The sequence below is a fragment of the Capricornis sumatraensis genome, chromosome 1 (assembly GCF_032405125.1).
Source record: "Capricornis sumatraensis isolate serow.1 chromosome 1, serow.2, whole genome shotgun sequence".
In the NCBI taxonomy this organism is placed as follows: domain Eukaryota; kingdom Metazoa; phylum Chordata; class Mammalia; order Artiodactyla; family Bovidae; genus Capricornis; species Capricornis sumatraensis.
Genome location: NC_091069.1, coordinates 69939366 through 69959076, shown reverse-complemented (window position 1 = coordinate 69959076; position 19711 = coordinate 69939366). Strand labels below are relative to the sequence as shown.

Genomic DNA, 19711 nt, shown 5'->3' with positions numbered 1-19711 from the left:
TAAAACAAAAAACCAAAAAACCTTCAAACTGACAATAAATATCTGACCAAGTTAAACAAACTGGTTTAAAACACACTGAGAGTAGGTTTCCAAAACCCTGAAAGCCAGGTCTGTCATCCTCATCAAGTGTAGCGTAACACCTCTGATGGAAGGCACTAAAGGAACAGAGACCCGAGGTTTACTCTCCTCTTTACCCCCACCTACTACAGGCTGCGTAACACTGGAGTTTCAGCATATTATATGTCAGAGTTATGTCCTCTACAACTTACTAAAATTGACACAACAATCTCTAGTAAAGTCATTCACTATTAACACCTAATGATGCCTCAACTTTTCTCCCAGTTGCTTCTCTCTTGACGCACAGATAAGCGGTATTCGTTTCTCAAAATGTTTTACTATCATTTAAGAGCCAGACAGGGCAACAGGCAATGGAAACATAAATAAGTAACAAATGGCCCTACAGCATGCAGCCTAGAGAGAGGGACAGACAACTGACTAATTCAATAGATGGTCTGAGTACCGACTAACATGTGTGCTCAATCTGCTCCACCTCTGTTCCCACACATTAAACATCTTCCTCCAAATTCTTCCTTACCTAATCAAATCCTATCTCAAGGCTCAGCTGCAGTTTTCCCAGGTGACACAGCCCAGGCAGCTTTCCTTACTCTGGACATACGGTTAAGAGCAAAAGCCTTGTGGTCAGCAAGCAAACCGCCTGTTACATAATAACCTAAGATTCATTTCTTCAAAGGTAAAACTGAGATAATAAATGTCAGTCAGTGAAACTGCTCAGTTGTGTTCGACTCTTTGCAATCCCATGGACTATAGCCTACCAGGCTTCTCCATCCATGGAATGTTCCAGGCAAGAGTACTGGAGTGGGTTGCCATTTCCGTCTCCAGGGGATCTTCCCAAACGGGGATCGAACCCAGGTCTCCCGCACTGCAGGCAAACGCTTTACCGTTTGAGCTACCAGGGAAGCTGAGATAATAAATGTACCTACAGTTAATTGTGAAAATCAAATGAAATAACAAATATAAAACCTTTAGCATACTGCTGGCACATACTGAGCCCTCAACAGATGGTAGGTAGTATCTATACCACTCATTTAACAATCTGTGGGGCTTCCCTGTGGCTCAGTTGGTAAAGAATCTGCCTGCAACGCAAGAGGGAAAGTGAAAGTGAAAGTCACTTGGTCGTGTCCAACTCTGCAACCCCATGGACTGTCTATGAAATTCTCCACGCCAGAATATTGGAGTGGGTAGCCTTTCCCTTCTCCAGGGGATCTTCTCAACCCAGAGATCAAACCCAGGGCTCCCACATTGCAGGCGGATTCTTTACCAATTGAGCTATCAGGGAAGCAATGCAGGAGACCTGGCTTTAATTCCTAGGTCAGGAAGATCCCCTGATAAGGGAATGGCTACCACTCCAGTGGTAACGGGGAATGCTCCCTTGTAAAATCCCTTGGGTTACTGATATTTGGGGGGCTTCCTTGGTGCCTCAGAGGTAAAGAATCTGCCTGCAATGTGGGAGACCTGGGTTAAATCCTTGGGTCAGGAAAATTCCCTGGAGGAGGACATGGCAAGCCACTCCAGTATTCTTGCCTGGAGAATCCCATGGACAGAGAAGCCTGGCAGGCTACAGTCCATAGGGTCACATAAAGTTGGACGTGACTGAGTGTGTATGCATGCACTGATATTTTTAAACTGTTGAGACTTTTTATTTTCATCCTTTGTATCTTGATAGCTCAATAAGTAGGTGTGGATTATATATCTAAAGTACTAAAAGAAACTTGAAAAATGAGTAGCTTTCTAAATTTTTTGGCCACAATCCACAGTAATAAATACAGAATGTAGTATACACAAAAACATATGTATAATTGAAACAATGGTCATGATCATTCACCTTTATTACTTCTAAATTCACTCTAATAATTTAAGTCTAGTTCAACAAATCAAACCAAATCACACCCAATGTGGTTGAGAGCTGAACTCACAGCTCTTTGGTCATAACCCCAAATTTGGGTTAAAACACTTAAAAATGAAACTTTGGATGAAATATTATGAGAATTCCACACACAAACAAAAAAACAAAACATAGTGAAAAGGTCTTAGGATATCTGTCTGTTAAACTTTGAGTTTATTTTAAAAATCACACTTCTAAAATCATTCCTAAGTTGTTAAATCACAACTTTTCTCCTGCTATACACCAAATAGGGACCTCTGTTTTGTATATGTTGACAGAACTTTGAGAATATTTTATTAACTAGGATCTCTGGAACTAACCTACCTTCCCTTAGAACACAAGCTATGCCAACTAAACTCTTCAGGAATGTGTCCAAAATACAAGCACTCATGAACATTCATAAAATTTCTTGCTATAAAAACTTCCTTCATCCCTGGCTTAAAAAAAGGAAGATGTCATACAGAGAACTGGTGGTTACCAGTGGGGAAAGGTAAGAGGGAGGGGCAATATAGGAGGAGAGAATTAAGAAGTACAAACTGTTATGTATAAAATAAGCTACAAGGACATACTTTACAATACAAGGACTATAACCAATATTTTACAGTTAACTATAAATGGATTCCTTTGTGGCTAAGCTGGTAAAGAATCCACCTGCAATGCGGGAGACCTGGGTTCGATCCCTGGGTTGGGAAGATCCCTTGGAAAAGGGCAAGGCTATCCACTCCAGTATTGTGACCTAGAGAATTCCATGGACTGTATAGTCCAAGGGGTCGCAAAGGGTTGGACACAACTGAGTGACTTTCACTTCATAAATGGAGTACAGTCTTTAAAAATTGTGAATCATCTTGTATACCTGTAAGATATATCGAAAGTCAACTATACTTCAACTAAAAGAATTAAGTAGAAAGGAAAAAAGAGAATTGTCAGAAAATGAAATGAAACACCCACACTTAACAACCCAAAGATTACTAACATATTCTATTTAAGCTGCCTACCATTATAAGATTATAAAGCATTTTTAATAATTCTTAAGCAATTTCCAACTTACTTGAACTAAAATACTATTTTCACATCCATTTCACAGCTGCAATGGTGTTAAGTTTTTTTCTTAGAAAGGGAAAAGGCCTTTATTACATTTTCTTAACTCTAAAATTTAGAATCTAGGTATTATTCTTATTTTTAAAGCCAAATTAGCATAAAAAGGTAATGACCACTACCAAAATTTTATGGTTCATCTACCAAAAAATTGTAGTAACAATACTCTAAATTTTTAAACACTAAATATTTAACAATAATGATGATAGCTTTATTTTTAAATGAGGATTTCAAACTCCCTGATGCAACCGATACAATCTGCTCTCTTCTCTAAATAACTGTTAAAATCCATTCCCTTTACCCTCCCTCTCTCTTTAGGTAACACCATTCTCTTCCTCAACCAAGATGCTCCTTCCCTCTACTTCTTTGGTTAAATAAACACTTTCTTTTGAACCCAATATTAAAATAGATCTCACCCCAAATAATTTTTCTCCATTTTGACTGTCAAAGTAATAATTCATTAGAAACTGCAGAATGTTTTAGGTGACAACGAAACAGTTAATTCTAACATTACTGAGTACCTATGAATGTATATATGCTATCCGATATGCCGGGGGTGCAATGCTGCTGCTGCTGCTGCTGCTAAGTCGATTTAGTCGTGTCCAACTCTGTGCGACCCCATAGACGGCAGCCCACCAGGCTCCCCCGTCCCTGGGATTCTCTAGGCAAGAACACTGGAGTGGGCTGCCATTTCCTTCTCCAATGCATGAAAGTGAAAAGTGAAAGTAAAGTCGCTCAGTTGTGTCTGACTCCTAGCAACCCTATGGACTGCAGCCTACCAGGTTCCTCTGTCCATGGGATTTTCCAGGCAAGAACACTGGAGTAGGGTGCCATTGGGGATGCAATGAAGGAGAGGTAAATATCAAAGACTCTGACCCCAAAAAAGCTCACAGTAGAGGGAAGGTAGGTACACAAAGAACATAAAAGCAGGAATAAGGAATCACAAGAGAGTACACTAAAAGGGAAGAAATGCCTAGGCCGAATATGGAAGTAGCCAACTTCAGGGTTCCAAATGGGAATATTTATAGTGTGTGCTGCTTTTAACACTCCAGTGGCCAGTCTCAATGAATGCAGAGGGTTTTGGTTGTTGTTTGCTAGATGCTGCTCTCGTTACCATGTTCTCAGCTTGCTTTTCATGTCGTACACATGAAATTTAGGTCTAAATTTTCCACAAAGGTTGGAGGGAAACACAGATTTGAATTTTATATTTAAAATTGGGGAGGGAGGTTCACTAGAAATGAGTAGCATTTAACAGCAAAAAGAGAATCTCTCGGTTCTACAATGAGAACAACAGGTTTAGAAGTTGTGCACTTATTCACTAGTAATTGCCCCTTAAAAAACATTAGGAATTTGCCTCTTTCACTTCAATTAAGAACATTTACTTCAAGACAATGTCATTTAATAAACACTTCATCAAGAGCACTTGAAAAAATTGTTTTTAAGTAATAAATTCAGATCTCAAAAGAAAACAAATGGTACTGTTTTACTAATTTTTTTCTAACTGCCTTTTTCAGTGTCTCAATGAAGGGCGTGAAAAACATACTTGTCAAGAGTGTGAATTTTTAAGTAATGCACTTAGCATTCATATTTTCTTCACCCTCCAATTTTTTGATGGAGTTATACCTTGCTTGCTTTGTTCTAAATGAACAAAAATGTGCACTAAGAGAAAAAGAACACTCTGGAACTTCCCTGGAGGGCAAAATTCTTTCACTGATATAACCCCATTGTCAAGAACAGTGCTCATCCCATACAAGGCACTCACACAATAATCTGCTCAGACTCCTGCCTCTACTACTTTGCATCAGGCTGTGTATTAATGTATGAACCTCACAGTACAGCCAAAAGCAAAAGAAGAGATAGTTCAAGGCAGACTTTGTTACCCCAGGATTGATTCTCTGTCTTCAAAGTTGAGGGGGAACGAAAGATATCACAATATGAAAACATTCACGAATAAACTATTTCTTTTCTCTCTGTCTATGAGGTCTGTTTACAGTAAACCTTAAACAAAACCATGCAAATGAAATGGAAACTAAAGAGTAAAACCACAAATTCTGCAAAAAAGTCAAATCAACTTCATGAGGCTGATCAACATAAATTGTTACTTTTTTTTAAAGTTTGATAATGACATGGGTATTGATTTTTTGTTTCATTCCTTCTCCCTTAAAGATATCTATACCAGAAATATTTATGAATGAAGAATATGCTTCAAAAAAAAGAAAAAAAAGGTTTAAGGGTGTGGTGGTAAAAGGAACATGATTGGCCCTGAGTTGATAACTGCTGAACATGGGTGATGGGTACACCCAGGTTCATTATATTATTCTTTCCTCTCTTGTATATGTTTGGCATTTTTCCATAATAAAAAATACTTAAAGAAAAAAGTTCTATTCACATCAGAATCTGTCAATGACAAAGGAGCTAAAAATATACAATGGAGAAATGGCAATCTCTTTAACAAGTGGTGCTGGCAAAACTGGTCAACCACTTGTAAAAGAATGAAACTAGAACAATTTCTAACACCATACACAAAAATAATCTCAAAATGGATTAAAGATCTAAATGTAAGACTAGAAACTATAAAACTCCTAGAGAAAAATATAGGCAAAACACTCTCTGACATAAATCATAGCAAGATCTTCTATGACCCTCTATGGAAATAAAAGCAAAAATAAACAAATGGGACCTAATCAAACTTAAAAGCTTTTGCACAATGAAGGAAACTATAAGCAAGGTGAAAAGACGGCCTTCAGAGTGGGAGAAAATAACAGCAATCGAAGCAACTGACAAAGAATTAATTTCAAAAATATACAAGCAGCTCATGCAGCTCAATACCAGAAAAATAAACAACACAATCAAAAAATGAGCCAAAGAACTAAACAGACATTTCTCCAAAGAAGGCTAACAAAAACTTGAAAAGATGCTCAACATCACTCATTATTAGAGAAATGCAAATCAAAACCACAATAAGGTACCATCTCATCCTGGCCAGAATGGCTGCTATCAAAAAGTCTGCAAACAATAAATGCTGGAGAGGGTGTGGAGAAAAAGGAACCCTCTTACACTGTTGGTGGGAATGCAAATTAGTACAGCCACTATGGGAACAGTGTGGAGATTCCTTAAAAAACTGGAAACAGAACTGCCATATGACCCAGCAATCCCACTACTGGGCATACACACCGAGGAAGCCAAAACTGAAACAAACAAGTACTCCAATGTTCATCGCAGCACTGTTTACAATAGCTAGGACATGGAAGCAACCTAGATGTCCACTGGCAGACGAGTGGATAAGAAAGTTGTGGTACGTATACACAGTGGAATATTACTCAGCTACTAAAAAGAACACATTTGAATCAGTTCTATATGAGGTGGATGAAACTGGAGCTTATTATACAGAGTGAAGTAAGTCAGAAAGAAAAACACCAATACAGTATATTAATGCATATAATATGGAATTTAGAAAGACGGTAACAACGACTCTATATGCAAGACAGCAAAAGAGACACAGATATAAAGAACAAACTTTTGGACTCTGTGGGAGAAGGCAAGGGTGGGACGATTTGAGAGAACAGCATTGAAACTTGTATATTACCATATATGAAATAGATCAGCAGTCCAAGTTCAATGCATGAAACAGGGCACTCAAAGTCGGTGCACTGGGACAACCCAGAGGGTTGGGAGGGATGGAGGACACATGTACACCCGTGGCTGATTCATGTCAATGTATTATAAAAATCACCACAATATTGTAAAGTAATTAGCCTCCAATTAAAATTAATTAATTAATTTAAAAAATTTTAATGGGATTTTGCCACTTACTCGGCAAAATGTGACTTTAGCAAGCTATTTAATCTCTATTGGTGATAGTTTTTTTAAATCTTAACATGCTAAGTTCAATATACATGTATCAATATATGTGTAATCTAATAAAACAGAATGTTTCACTCCATCTTCAAAACTCAAAACAACAGAAAAAAAAGAATCTGTCAATGACAAATGAGACTCTGGCAGAAGCAGCCAGTTAGCTAGTGAAAAGAAAACTGACAAGACATTTTAAAAGAAAAATCCCTGGAAAATGGAAAGGGCCTCAAATATTTTTAAAAATCAATGTTTGACATTGCTATGAAAAATCAAACTTATGCCAATGTAGGGACAGGGGGTATATGAGAACTCTGCACTTTCTGCTCAATTTTGCCCTGAACCTAAATCTGCTCTAAAGAATAGTATGTTAGTTTAAAACAAAACAAAAACGTGAAAGATAACTCATCATACAACTTTAGCAGAAAAATTCTTGTCTCCAAAATCAATTACTTATTTTGTTTTTCCCTATGAACAATCAACTTTCTCACTACAAAATTTAGGGTCCTGTTTTGAGTGTGGCCATTTAATAACAAAGACAAACTTTTTTCTATCACCTTCTCTAACTGGTTCTCACTGACGAATATGGCAATTTGCCAAGATTTCAAGATTCTTTTACAAATAAAAAGCTTATCTCTATTGTGTACTTCACAATTTCATTACTCAAATATTAGATATTCTGTTAAGTACATCATATTAATAGACAATTGAGATTTTAGCATTTTCTTCTTTCTTCTCCAACAGAGAGAGGATGTGAATTTGGGTGTTCCTGGGGTCACAAATTACTTTCCAGAAGAGGAGGTTAATATATTTGATAATGTATATCTTGACTAAACAAGTTCCCAGTGGTTATATAATCTTATTAAATACACGATTCAGTTTAATCCAATTCCTATCTAGTAAGGCCACATAATATTCTTAATAATAATTAACCATGGGAACTACAGTTTAATTAGCAAATGAAATGATTCTCAGTGTAATACAATCATTTCATTATAAAACAGCAGAAAATTGTAACGTTTCCACTGAAACAAAGCATCTAAATTTGTTCCATAATACTCCAAATTCACATAATTCTGCTAAAATAAACATTCTACTTAAAAATAAGAAACACAAAAGAAATGATCAAAATTTGTGTTTAATATTTTGCTTTTATGAAACGGTCTGCTGCTAAGTTTTAGGTTTGAAAAACCATTTCTAGTCTACACTACCACTCTCCAGAAGAGGACTCTAAAGCTCAGAAAGGATAAGCAAGACCAAGATGGCAACAGCAGCAAAGCCAGGTACAGATACACCTCTTTTGCCTAGATTTCACTGCCTCTCAGGAAAAGTCCAAGAGGACAAGGAAGAAAAAGCAAACTTCAAAATTACCTTTCTTCAACTCCTTTCATTCTCCACATGGGACAAACCAATTTACAGATATCTTTCACTACTCAGTGTCCAGGAGGTGTCTTGACAGCTGTGTTCCAAAGACCATTAGTTTGTACCTCTTTTCTCTAATTTATTTCCTTGCTTCTTAAAAACTAGTCCCCTGATGTATTACGTCACACAATCTCTCCTCAACAGGCAGTACTAATACTTTAAGCTGTCTGGACAAGAGACCTTGAATTATATCACGAGGACAATTTCTAAAATACACAGAAATAAGTTTTCTTCACAGAGAACTGCTAAACAGACCTGCAAGACTTAAGAAGGATTGAAAGGTAATTATAGCCATCAAAATAAAACAAAGTTTAAAAAAAAAAATTGGAGGAGAGAGTCTGAGTATCTCCTGAAGGAGAACTCTACCCAGTCCTGCAACACCCAGATTGGGGATGTACTGGTCAGGGATCCAATCTCAGTATCCCTGAACAGTATTTACATTCTGGGCTTCTTTGGGAATGCACTTGATCTGGGCAACTATTTCCAGTACTTTACAAACTGCTCCAACAGTCCTTGTAGAAAGATACACACTGGCTTATTTTAGGCTTTACAGGATAAAAAAAAAAAAAAAATCATACCAGAGCAGGAATGTTTCTCAGGAATTATTTAGTCCATCTCCCTCACTTCTCTCAAACGCATACTGACACACATGATTAAAATAACTTGCCCACAATCACAGAGCTAGTGGGAGAAATTAGATTTTATTTTCATCACTACTTTCCATTTTCCTACAAAGTACTACGTATGGTCACTACTAAGGCAACTGCCAGCTATCATCACATGTTTTGGCCTCATGTAGATGTAAACTTGTGCAACACACACAAGGCTTAAAAAACAAGCACAACTATAAGCAGGTCACCTTAGCACGACTTGGGAGAAAAAAATACACCCAAGATTACAACATGTCCCACCAAGTTCAAAATGTCATAGCGCAATCCCAAGAATCAGCTTGAAGAATTTAAACGTTCCAAAATAAAATTCTATCTAACAGCATTTCTTCCTGGTTAATTAAGAGATAAATGGTTTGAGGTTTGCAGGTTATTAAGCCATATAACTGCAATCTTACCCTAAACACCAAGGACTGTTCTCCACTGTGTTTTTAGCCCTTTCCAGGTAAAGATACCTAACAAGCCCAAAACAATAAGTATCCTGGCGTTAATTTGCCAAGCTTAGTAACAATAAAAATGTCAGAAAAAAAGTGCTTAACTATGCCTGTGTAGATTCTCCAAACCTGATACAAATTCATACACTGGTCTTTTTTTACATCCTGATTCTAAAAGAAGCTGTTTGTGTCCCCAAAATGGTTATTCTCTGAAAAACCTAATCTAAGTGATTAAAATGAGGAATTACTGGACTGACAAAATAACTTTATTTTTACAAGTGCCCAAGTAATGCAAAAACCTAGGAAACTCACTTGAAAAAAAACTATGAATTTTAATCATTTATAAAACATTCTTCTGTTGTGACTAAAAGTGGTTCTTCTGCCTACCACAAACTTTACACTCTAAGCAAGAGAAGAGTTGTTAACCTTGACATTTTATGGTCACTCTTTGAAAAGGGCAAACTAACTGTTTTAGTTTTGCTCCTTAATTTAAAAAGTAATTATTCCCACCACCACAGCCATTTAGCAATGAGAAATTTGTCAGAGGCTCCCTAATAATTGGCCGATAAGAATCATCCTGTGAGGAAATGTAGAGAAGACTATTGCATTACAAAACCCTGAGTCATCACCCAGTTCACTCAGCAGATTTGGGTAAACACTGGATAAGTGACTTACGTCTTGTGTGTTCACCCATCCATACCCACAAGAGTGAACATATAATGTTATTGGATTTTATGTACGTTAACCAAACAAGATACAGCAAAATTCTCTTTTAAAAAAGTTCTGACACAGTGAAGATGCCCACCTAGCAAATAAAGTCTCTAACCTTCCCCAATTGTATTTTACTCCTGTTTACAGCCAGGTTATGCCCCCCGCCCCCCCCCCCCCCCCCCCCCGCCCATAGAACTGAAACTGATTTAAGTAATCTATAGTCATCTGAACAGCTCATAAACTAACACAAGCCCGACAACCTGACAGCTCTCTTCTCTATTTTCCTTAGTATCGGACATTTCCAAAGGAAATGTCACACAGGAGTAACACACACTTTTCCCGAGGTTCTCAGACTCGGCATTCTCAACATCAACGTCTGGTACACGGCCCGAGAACGCGCTGAGGGCTGAGTTTAAATCAATCTTTTCAAGCAAACCCACAAAGCCTGAGAAAGCCCCCAAAAGCAGAACCTACAAGTTCCCTACGGCCTCCTTCCCATTCAGAAAGTTATCAGACATGAATTGAGAGATAGAAAGAGGCAGGGAACCGTAGGGGAAGAAAGAACCGGAGGCAACACCAGGAAAAGTCAAAAGTTGTTCGCCCGAATCCTCTGCTCCCTCCCCTAGGTTCAAGAACCCTAGGGGGACCGCCCATCTCTTTCCCTGGGGGTCCAGTGGCCTTCCGGCTCCCTGGGGCTCCGAATATCGGAAGGCAACACCCCGAAATCTTGGGGAGAAGCACCTTGCGAAGGACGTAGCGGGCTGGTGAGGACCGGGAAGATCCCGTGGGAAAGCGGCAGGGAAGCTCGAGTCGCGACCCTGGGCTTACTGCACCGAAACGATCCTCCCGACCCGAGGCAGAGTCGGGGAGGGGGGGTGGTCCAGAGGTCCGCGGCGGACAAAGCCTCCCCCCGACCGCGGACGCCCTCACACCGAGCCTTTGCCTCCGGCCCATCCTGCAAGCCCTGGCACACTTACGTGGAGAGTTTCCTGGTCCAGAAGAGGCCCCCAGGCCACAGCTCTTGGAGCTGCACCGCCCGGCCCAGGTTGCTTTTGATCTGGGCCAGCTGCAAGTCGGACTCGGCGTCCAGCCGCTCGGCGTAGGGCAGCAGCTTGTTGTAGACGATCTCCTTCTGCGGGACGAAGCCTTGGGGGTCCGGACCCGGGCGCCCGCCCGGCTCCAGGGGATCCCTGCCGCCCGCCCGTTCGGCCGGCTCCATGAGACCAGGAACAGCCCCCTAACCCCCTCCCACCCTATCCCTCCCCGGCCCCCACCCCTCTCCGGGCTCCGCCTCCTCCGCGTTGTCGTCGCCCTACGGCCGCCGGCGGCCCGTCGCCCTCGGCCCGATCGCTGGGCCCCCTCCCCTGGCCGGCTCGCTGCTGTCCCCGCGCGGTCCCGGGTTCGTTGGCGGCTGCAGCGGCCACTCCGCCCGCCCCGCACCGGCTCGGCTGGTGACGCTGCACCACCCGGCCCGGAGGTTCCGGATGGGCCTCAAGTCACTTCCGGGGCGGGGCGGGGCGGGGCGACGGTGAGGGAGGAGGGGGCGGCGGCGACGACGGTGGCGGCGAGAGCCCTGAGTGCCGCGCCGTCCTCGCCGTGGGCCGGGCTCGGAGCCCCCAACACCAGGTCTTACCGGCCGAGCGCGAGGCTGTCCCACCGGAAACACGAGGCTGAGTTCCAAGCTATTGTCCTTCCTTGCGTGGGGTCGTGCGCCTTCCCTGCGGCTGCCTCGCGAGCCCTAAGTCGCCGTGGCCTCGGTCGAGGCAAACAGAAGACGTAGTGCCCCACGCCGTTTATGGAAAAACCTAGGTACTCTGTCCATCCCACTTGCTTATAGATTTTTGACCCTGTCCCCTCTAAACTCAGGTCTTTCTGGAGTTCTTCTGGCCTCCTTCGTTTCAGAGAAAGGAATTCAATAAATATTCAACAAACATTAATTGAACCACTACTGTGTGTCAAACAGTCCTTTTAGGCCCTTGAGGTGCAAAGTTTCAGAACACCTGGTTTCTGCCTTCCAAGGACTTTACAGTAATGTGGAGCTGTTGACTAAGAAGTAAGCAATTACAAAACAGTACTGCTCTTAATTGCTAGATAAGTATAGGATGTCTTGAGAACATCTAAAGAGGACTTCAGACAGAACGGGGTGTCAGGTAGTTCTAGAAATGATACCTAAAGTTGAGCTTAAGGATTGAGTGCAAAATTTATTACAAGAAAAAACAGCGTTCAAGAGGGAAGGGACATATACCTATGGCTCATTCATGTTGCTGTTTGGCAGAAACGAACACAATTATACAAAGCAATTATAGTTTAATTAAATAAGAAATTTTTTTAAAAAAAGCTGAGGAAGCAGCTCAGACTGCAACCTTGCATTCTAGGAATTCAAAGTTCAAAGTAAAGATTGTTTGCAGAGAGGGGAGTGAAGAATGAGACTTCAAAGGACATGCTAAGGAGTTTATAGAGCTTTATCTTAAAGGCAACAAGAAGCTGAAAATTTTTAAGCATTAAGAGTGGTATGGTAAAATTTACATTTCTGAAGAATCACTGATTTTGTGTGAAGATGGATTAGAACAGACAGGGTCAGAAACTGGCAGATCTCTTAAGGAGATGTGACATAATGGTGGGCTGCATGTTGGTTGAAATGATTCAAGAGCTATTTCAGCAAGAATGGCCTGAGTTTCGTAGTTGATAGGATATGAAGAGTGAAACAGGGAAAAAGTCAGGATGGTGTCAGATTTTTGGCTTGGGAAACAGATATAAAGCACAGCAGAAACATCAATGGAGGCAGAATGCCTAAGGAATGGGAAAATATTTTCACGTATGGATCAGGACGGTCATCTAAAAGAGGATACAGCATATAGGTGAATTGGAGGGAATGATATATAGAGTATTGTTAAAAGATAAACAGAGGCATAGTAAAAAATTTAAGGGTTTACATGAGCAAAAATTGATTAGAATTGGGCAACACCAAACCTGGAGCACGGACAGAAGCCAGGGAATGACGTATGAAGTGCAGAAGCAAAGGAAGGAAATTATTTGATTGGCTACAGCTGAAAGCCTAGTTAGCTATCTTTGATTGTTGTCTTTAGTGTTTAGATTTCATAATCTTGAGGCATTTACACACTTAGACTTTGGTTTGCTTACATAGCCCACCAAGGCATTAGAAATACCTTGGTCTATTGGCCTCCTTGTTTAATTAATTTAATATATGAATAGAATAGAGCCCTTGACCAGTCTTAAGAAACTCCATGTTTTGAGATGGATAGATTTAAGGGCCTAGATCTGATAGATAGAGTGCCTGATGAACTATGGAATGAGGTTCGTGACATTGTACAGGAGACAGGGATCAAGACCATCCCCATGGAAAAGAAATGCAAAAAAGCAAAATGGCTGTCTGGGGAAGCCTTACAAATAGCTGTGAAAAGAAGAGAAGCTAAAAGCCAAGGAGAAAAAGAAAGATATAAGCATCTGAATGCAGAGTTCCAAAGAATAGCAAGAAGAGATAAGAAAGCCTTTTTCAGCGATCAATGCAAAGAAATAGAGGAAAACAGAATGGGAAAGACTAGAGATCTCTTCAAGAAAATTAGAGATACCAAGGGAATATTTCATGCAAAGATGGGCTTGATAAAGGACAGAAATGGTATGGACCTAACAGAAGCAGAAGATAAGAAGAGATGGCAAGAATACACAGAAGAACTGTACAAAAAGGATCTTCACTACCCGGATAATCACGATGGTGCGATCACTCATCTAGAGCCAGACATCCTAGAATGTGAAGTCAAGTGGGCCTTAGAAAGCATCACTACAAACAAAGCTAGTGGAGGTGATGGAATTCCAGTAGAGCTGTTTCAAATCCTGAAAGATGATGCTGTGAAAGTGCTCCACTCAATATGGCAGCAAATTTGGAAAACCCAGCAGTGGCCACAGGACTGGAAAAGGTCAGTTTTCATTCCAATCCCAAAGAAAGGCAATGCCAAACAATGCTCAAACTACCACATAATTGCACTCATCTCACATGCTAGTAAAGTAATGCTCAAAATTCTCCAAGCCAGGCTTCAGCAATACGTGAACCGTGAACTCCCTGATGTTCAAGCTGGTTTTAGAAAAGGCAGAAGAACCAGAGATCAAATTGCCAACATCCACTGGATCATGGAAAAAGCAAGAGAGTTCCAGAAAAACATTTATTTCTGTTCTATTGACTATGCCAAAGCCTTTGACTGTGTGGATCACAATAAACTGTGGAAAATTCTGAAAGAGATGGGAATACCAGACCACCTGACCTGCCTCTTGAGAAATCTGTATGCAGGTCAGGAAGAAACAGTTCGAACTGGACATGGAACAACAGACTGGTTCCAAATAGGAAAAGAAGTAGGTCAAGGCTGTATATTGTCACCCTGCTTATTTAACTTATATGCAGAATACATGATGAGAAACGCTGGGCTGGAAGAAGCACAACATTTTTTGATAGTTTGGTTGGGAAGAACAAGAGAAAAATAAGGTAGCTGGAATGAAAGAATTTTTGAAAGTGGACTGTTTTGAAATATTGATGAGAAGGCACCAGTGGAGAGAGAGATTGAAAATATGTGGGTGAAGATGCAGAGAGTGGGAGAGAACATGGATTCACTGGCCTTTAGCAGTAAACCGTCCTCTCCTCTTGGCAGAGGAGGAAAGCAGGGGAAAACAGGTGCAAAAGCAGAGGGGTTTGCAAATTTGGTGCCTGGAAGTTGGGGGTCTTTCTGGTGGTTTCTGTTTATTTTTGGTGAAGCAAGAGAATGCCAATGATGGGAGAAGTGGTGGATAGGAGATTTGAGGAGATGGGAAAAGAGTTTGGAGTCGTCTTAGAATTCAGAAAATTGTCTAAAGAAACAGATTTGCTTGGCACTTAAGGCTGGAAGCATGAATTTACCATTATCTGACTGCACTACCTAGTGACTCCATTAGTGACTTATTACTTCTACAATAATGTTTAACAGCCAGGATTATATGCTCTACAGGCTGATATGATCGAATGACAAGCAAGAGGTTATATACGTTAGCAGTAGTGATGGTAGTGATTTTAGCTGTCATTTCTTGAGCACTTCCCTCAGCCTGTGCTTTATCCTCTTTATCTCATTGAATAAGAAGAGATATTGGAGTTGAGAATATTTGAAAGAGAATGGTTAACATCTAAATTGGTTGAAGTCTGAGAAGAGAGAAGAGGTGAAGCAGTGGTTCCAGGTGATCTCAGTTTCCCTGGGAATGGATGTCTAAACTGGAAAGATCGAAATAATTATTGGAGCAAAAAAAGACGAAGTCCCTGTTATTCTATGTGAAGTTTAATAGAAAACACCATTCAGACCCCTTCAGGTGAGAAAGGTAGGAGACCTTAAGTTTCTCCAGAAGACCAAGGCTACTCATAATTAGAGATGCAAAGTCTGGAGTTAATTTTCTCTTAGACCAACTCCCAAGCATTTTTTATCTCATAGAGCTCAGGATACTCTGCCACAGGATAACAACTCAGTATGCTTTCATCCAGACCTTCCACAGAGGGAGACTCTGACTTCTTATCAGACTCCTCTAGGAAACAGACTGTGATCATTTTTCTTGGAAGACCTCGAAGTGCAGTAGCCCTTCATGAAAAATGTTCTAAAGAGAGAGGCTTCCCCTCAAGCTGGAGGATTTGGCAGGGATAATTATCATCAGATATTTATGACATGGATGTACTTGCTGGCCTACTACATGAGCAACCACTTATTAGTGAACAAAAATGACAGGTTGTTAGTTTCATGCCTTCTCCTGCCTTGGATTTTTCTGTATATGATGTATTTGGGACCAGGGGCAGGGGTATTTTGACAGGTATTAATAGATGAATCTTTGTTGTCAGAGCATAGTATTCAGAAATATTTGAATTCTATTAGACTCTATTCAAATATCTAAACTCCTGTCATGCAACAGTTATTAAAGTCACAAGATTATTAGATTTGAGAAATGAGGGGTTTTTTCCCCCTAGTTCCTATATGATTTTTAAGTTTTTAATTTTTCAACCAAAAACCCTCTCATCCAGCCATAGTACCCATTTTACCAATTAAACTAGAATATATTTAGAACTCAACTTTTAATAAGAAGGCAACCACAGCTAACAGAATGAATTTTCCCTTGATTATTTTAGTTCTGTTTCTTGGACATTTTGCCATTTCACTACAATGGAGCTAGCTATAGTTTTTGTGTTTTTTTAATTTATATTGCCATGGATTTGTTTTGTAAAAGATTCTTATGATTTACCAGTCATACAAAATTTTCAGTTATTTTCACAATCATTTTCTTCCTCTTCTCTCATAGAATTCCATTAGACCTGTGTTGTACTTTCTTATTCTGGTGTTGAATTTCTTACTCAATATTTTGCAAGTGTTTGTCTCTATACTTCATTCCAGATAACTTTTCAGTTCAGATCAGTTCAGTTGCTCAGTCATGTCCGACTGTTTGTGAACGCATGAATCACAGGACGCCAGGCCTCCCTGCCCATCACCAACTCCCAGAGTTCACCCAAACTCATGTGCATCAAGTCGGTGATGCCATCCAGCCATCTCATCCTCTGTCATCCCCTTCTCCTCCTGCCCCCAATCCCTCCCAGCATCAGAGTCTTTTCCAATGAGTCAACTCTTCGCATGAGGTGGCCAAAGTACTGGAGCTTCAGCTTTAGCATCATTCCTTCCAGAGAAATCCCAGGGCTGCTCTCCTTCAGAATGGACTGGTTGGATCTCCTTGCAGTCCAAGGGACTCTCAAGAGTCTTCTCCAACACCACAGTTCAAAATCATCAATTCTTCGGTGCTCAGCTTTCTTCACAGTCCAATCTCACATCCATACATTACCACTGGAAAAACCATAGCCCTGACTAGACGGACCTTTGTTGGCAAAGTAATATCTTTGCTTTTTAATATGCTATCTAGGTTTGTCATAACTTTCCTTCCAAGGAGTAAGCATCTTTTAATTTCATGGCTGCAATCACCATCTGCAGTGATTTTGGAGCCCCACAAAATAAAGCCTGACACTGTTTCCACTGTTTCCTCATCTATTTCCCATGAAGTGATGGGACCAGATGTGATGATCTTAGTTTTCTGAATGTTGAGCTTTAACTTTATCATATCTATTACTTATACTTCTTACAATTTAGTTCACTTGTTTCTTAGTATTTATTTTATTTTGGCTGTGCTGGGTCTTCATTGCGATGCACAAGCTTCTGGTTACAGTGAGCGGGCTTCTCTTTTCTCTTGTTGGAGAGCAAAGGCTGTAGAGATGGTGGCTTCAGTAGTTGCTTTGCATGGGCTCTGTAGTTGTGGTACAGGGTCTAGTTGACCCAAGGCACATGGGATCTTAGTTACCAGGCAAGAGATCAAATCTGTGTTCCCTGCCTTGGAAAGCAGATTCTTAACCACTGGACCACCAGAGAAGTCCCAGACTTGGTTCATTTGTATTGATCTGCAGTTTAACATGTCCATTGACCTTCTAATTCCAAAGATTATATTTTAAACTTTGGAATTTCTACCAAGTTCTTTTTCAGGTATCCTATTTTGTTTTTCATTGAGTTTTGTTCTTTATGGTTCTAATGACTACTTTGGAACCATGACTACTTTGGACTACTTTATGGTTCCAATGACTAGCTTCCCTGGTAGCTCAGACAGTAAAGCATATGCTTGCAATGCGGGAGACCTGGGCTCAATCCCTGGGTCAGGAAGATCCCCTGGAGAAGCAAATGGCAACCCACTCCAGTACTCTTGCCTGGAAAATTCCACGGATGGAGAAGCCTGGTAGGCTACAGTCTGTGGGATTGCAAAGAGTCAGACATGACTGAGCAACTTTACCTACTGACTACTTTAACTATTTCAGACATACTTAATTTAATAATTTTCCATGCCCAGTCGTGTCCAACTCTTTGCAACCTTTGGGCTGTAACCCACCAGGCTCCTCTGTCCAGGGAATTTCCCAGGCAAGAATACTGGAGTGGGTTGCCATATCCTCCTCCAGGGGATCTTCCTAACCTAGGGATCAAATATGCATCTCCTGCATTACAGGCAGATTCTTTACCACTGAGCCATCTTATTCAGACATTCCTTCTATTATTTCTAATAATAATATGTTGTGTGTTTGCTGACTTTTGTTCATGATGGCTCATTTGCTTGTGTTTTATAACTTTTTATATTGTGAGATCATCTTCAAATGGCTTGTCCCCTTTCCTCCCCCGACCCCTCACCGTGGGAGTCTCATGTGACCCAGAGTGATTTTTTTTTTGCTTGTACCAGATCCACAGAAGTATAGATTTGTACTAACCAATATTTATGTTCATTTTCCAGCTAGTATTAACTTGGATTTCTATCCTATGCAAGTTACAGGCCTGGGAATTCAACATTATGGAGAGTTCTGTTTTTATGCATTATTTCCCTTCCAACTCCCTTATGTTCAAGACTTTAACTTCTATCCTTGAGTGGATATTAAAGCCCAATTCACTTGCTGTTTCCAGATCAAATAATTACCCCAAAGTTGATGCAGGGTTAACTCATACTCTTATCACTCTGGCTTTCCTTTCTTCTTTGTTTCAGCATCCAGAGATTTTCCTTTTCTGTGTATGAACTCATCTATGGTTGTCACTTACTTTTATGTTTAATATACCATTCCTGTATAAGAGGGGTTTTGCATTAACTCGGTCTGCCATGCTCCTGGAACTAGAGACCTTTAAGGAATGAACTTCTGCTCTAAAATATCAGACATCATGGGTGCAAAAGGAAGTTGCTTAGTCACTAAGTCGTGTTTGACTCTTTTGTGACCATGAAATGTAACCCACCAGGCTCCTCTGTCCCTGGGATTTCACAGGTAAGAATACTGGAGTGCATTGCCATTTCCTTCGCCAGGGGATCTTCCTGACCCAGGGATCAAGCTTGTCTCTCCTGCCTCTCTTGCATTGCAGGCTATTTTTTTTACCACTGAGCCCCAGGGAAGCCACAAAAGAGAGTAATTATAGGTAGTTGGAGCCTGCCGGGCTTCAGTCTGTAAGGTTTTAACTGAAGTGACTTAGCTTACACACAGGCACAAGAGCATTTTTTAGAATCCTCATATCACATAAATGGCCATTGATGATGTCTATCCATCAGCTCTATTTATTGATGATTTAAAAATAATCTATTTTTTATTTTGTAGAAAAACTATTTGATATTTAAATGCAAAAAAGGGTTTTTCAACAAACTGAAGTTCTTTGTTTTTTTCTTTTTTGACAAGCTGTGACTAATGTAGGAGGTCACAGCTTCCCTCATGATCAAATATAGTAAAGAGATGTATTGTATTTTTTAACAGTAGTTGAAGAAATTAACAATAGAGTCATTGGAGAGATAATAACTAATGCACAAAGAGGATGTACACTCTTTCCACCTACCTCAGTTTTAATATATATAAATAGAATGGTCCTTGCTCATGGACAGAAAATGGGATTGTCTGCATGAATAATATGAATACCAGCAAGACACTCACATGTTATCGTATACTTGGAATGCTACACTTTTCAGTCTTTTACTTTGTACTAAGAAGAATCACTTTTGAAATT

At 40.3% G+C, this 19711-nt stretch overlaps 1 protein-coding gene across 1 annotated transcript in view; it reads right to left on the bottom strand.

Annotated features, from left to right (window-relative positions):
• PSME4 (proteasome activator subunit 4) overlaps positions 1-11364 on the bottom strand; it is a 96107-nt gene extending 84743 nt beyond the window's left edge. Inside the window, exon 1 of the mRNA XM_068987673.1 lies at positions 11123-11364. Within this exon, the coding sequence (XP_068843774.1) occupies positions 11123-11364 (242 nt within the window). The remainder of the gene's footprint in view (positions 1-11122) is intronic.
• Between the last annotated feature and the right edge of the window lie 8347 nt (positions 11365-19711).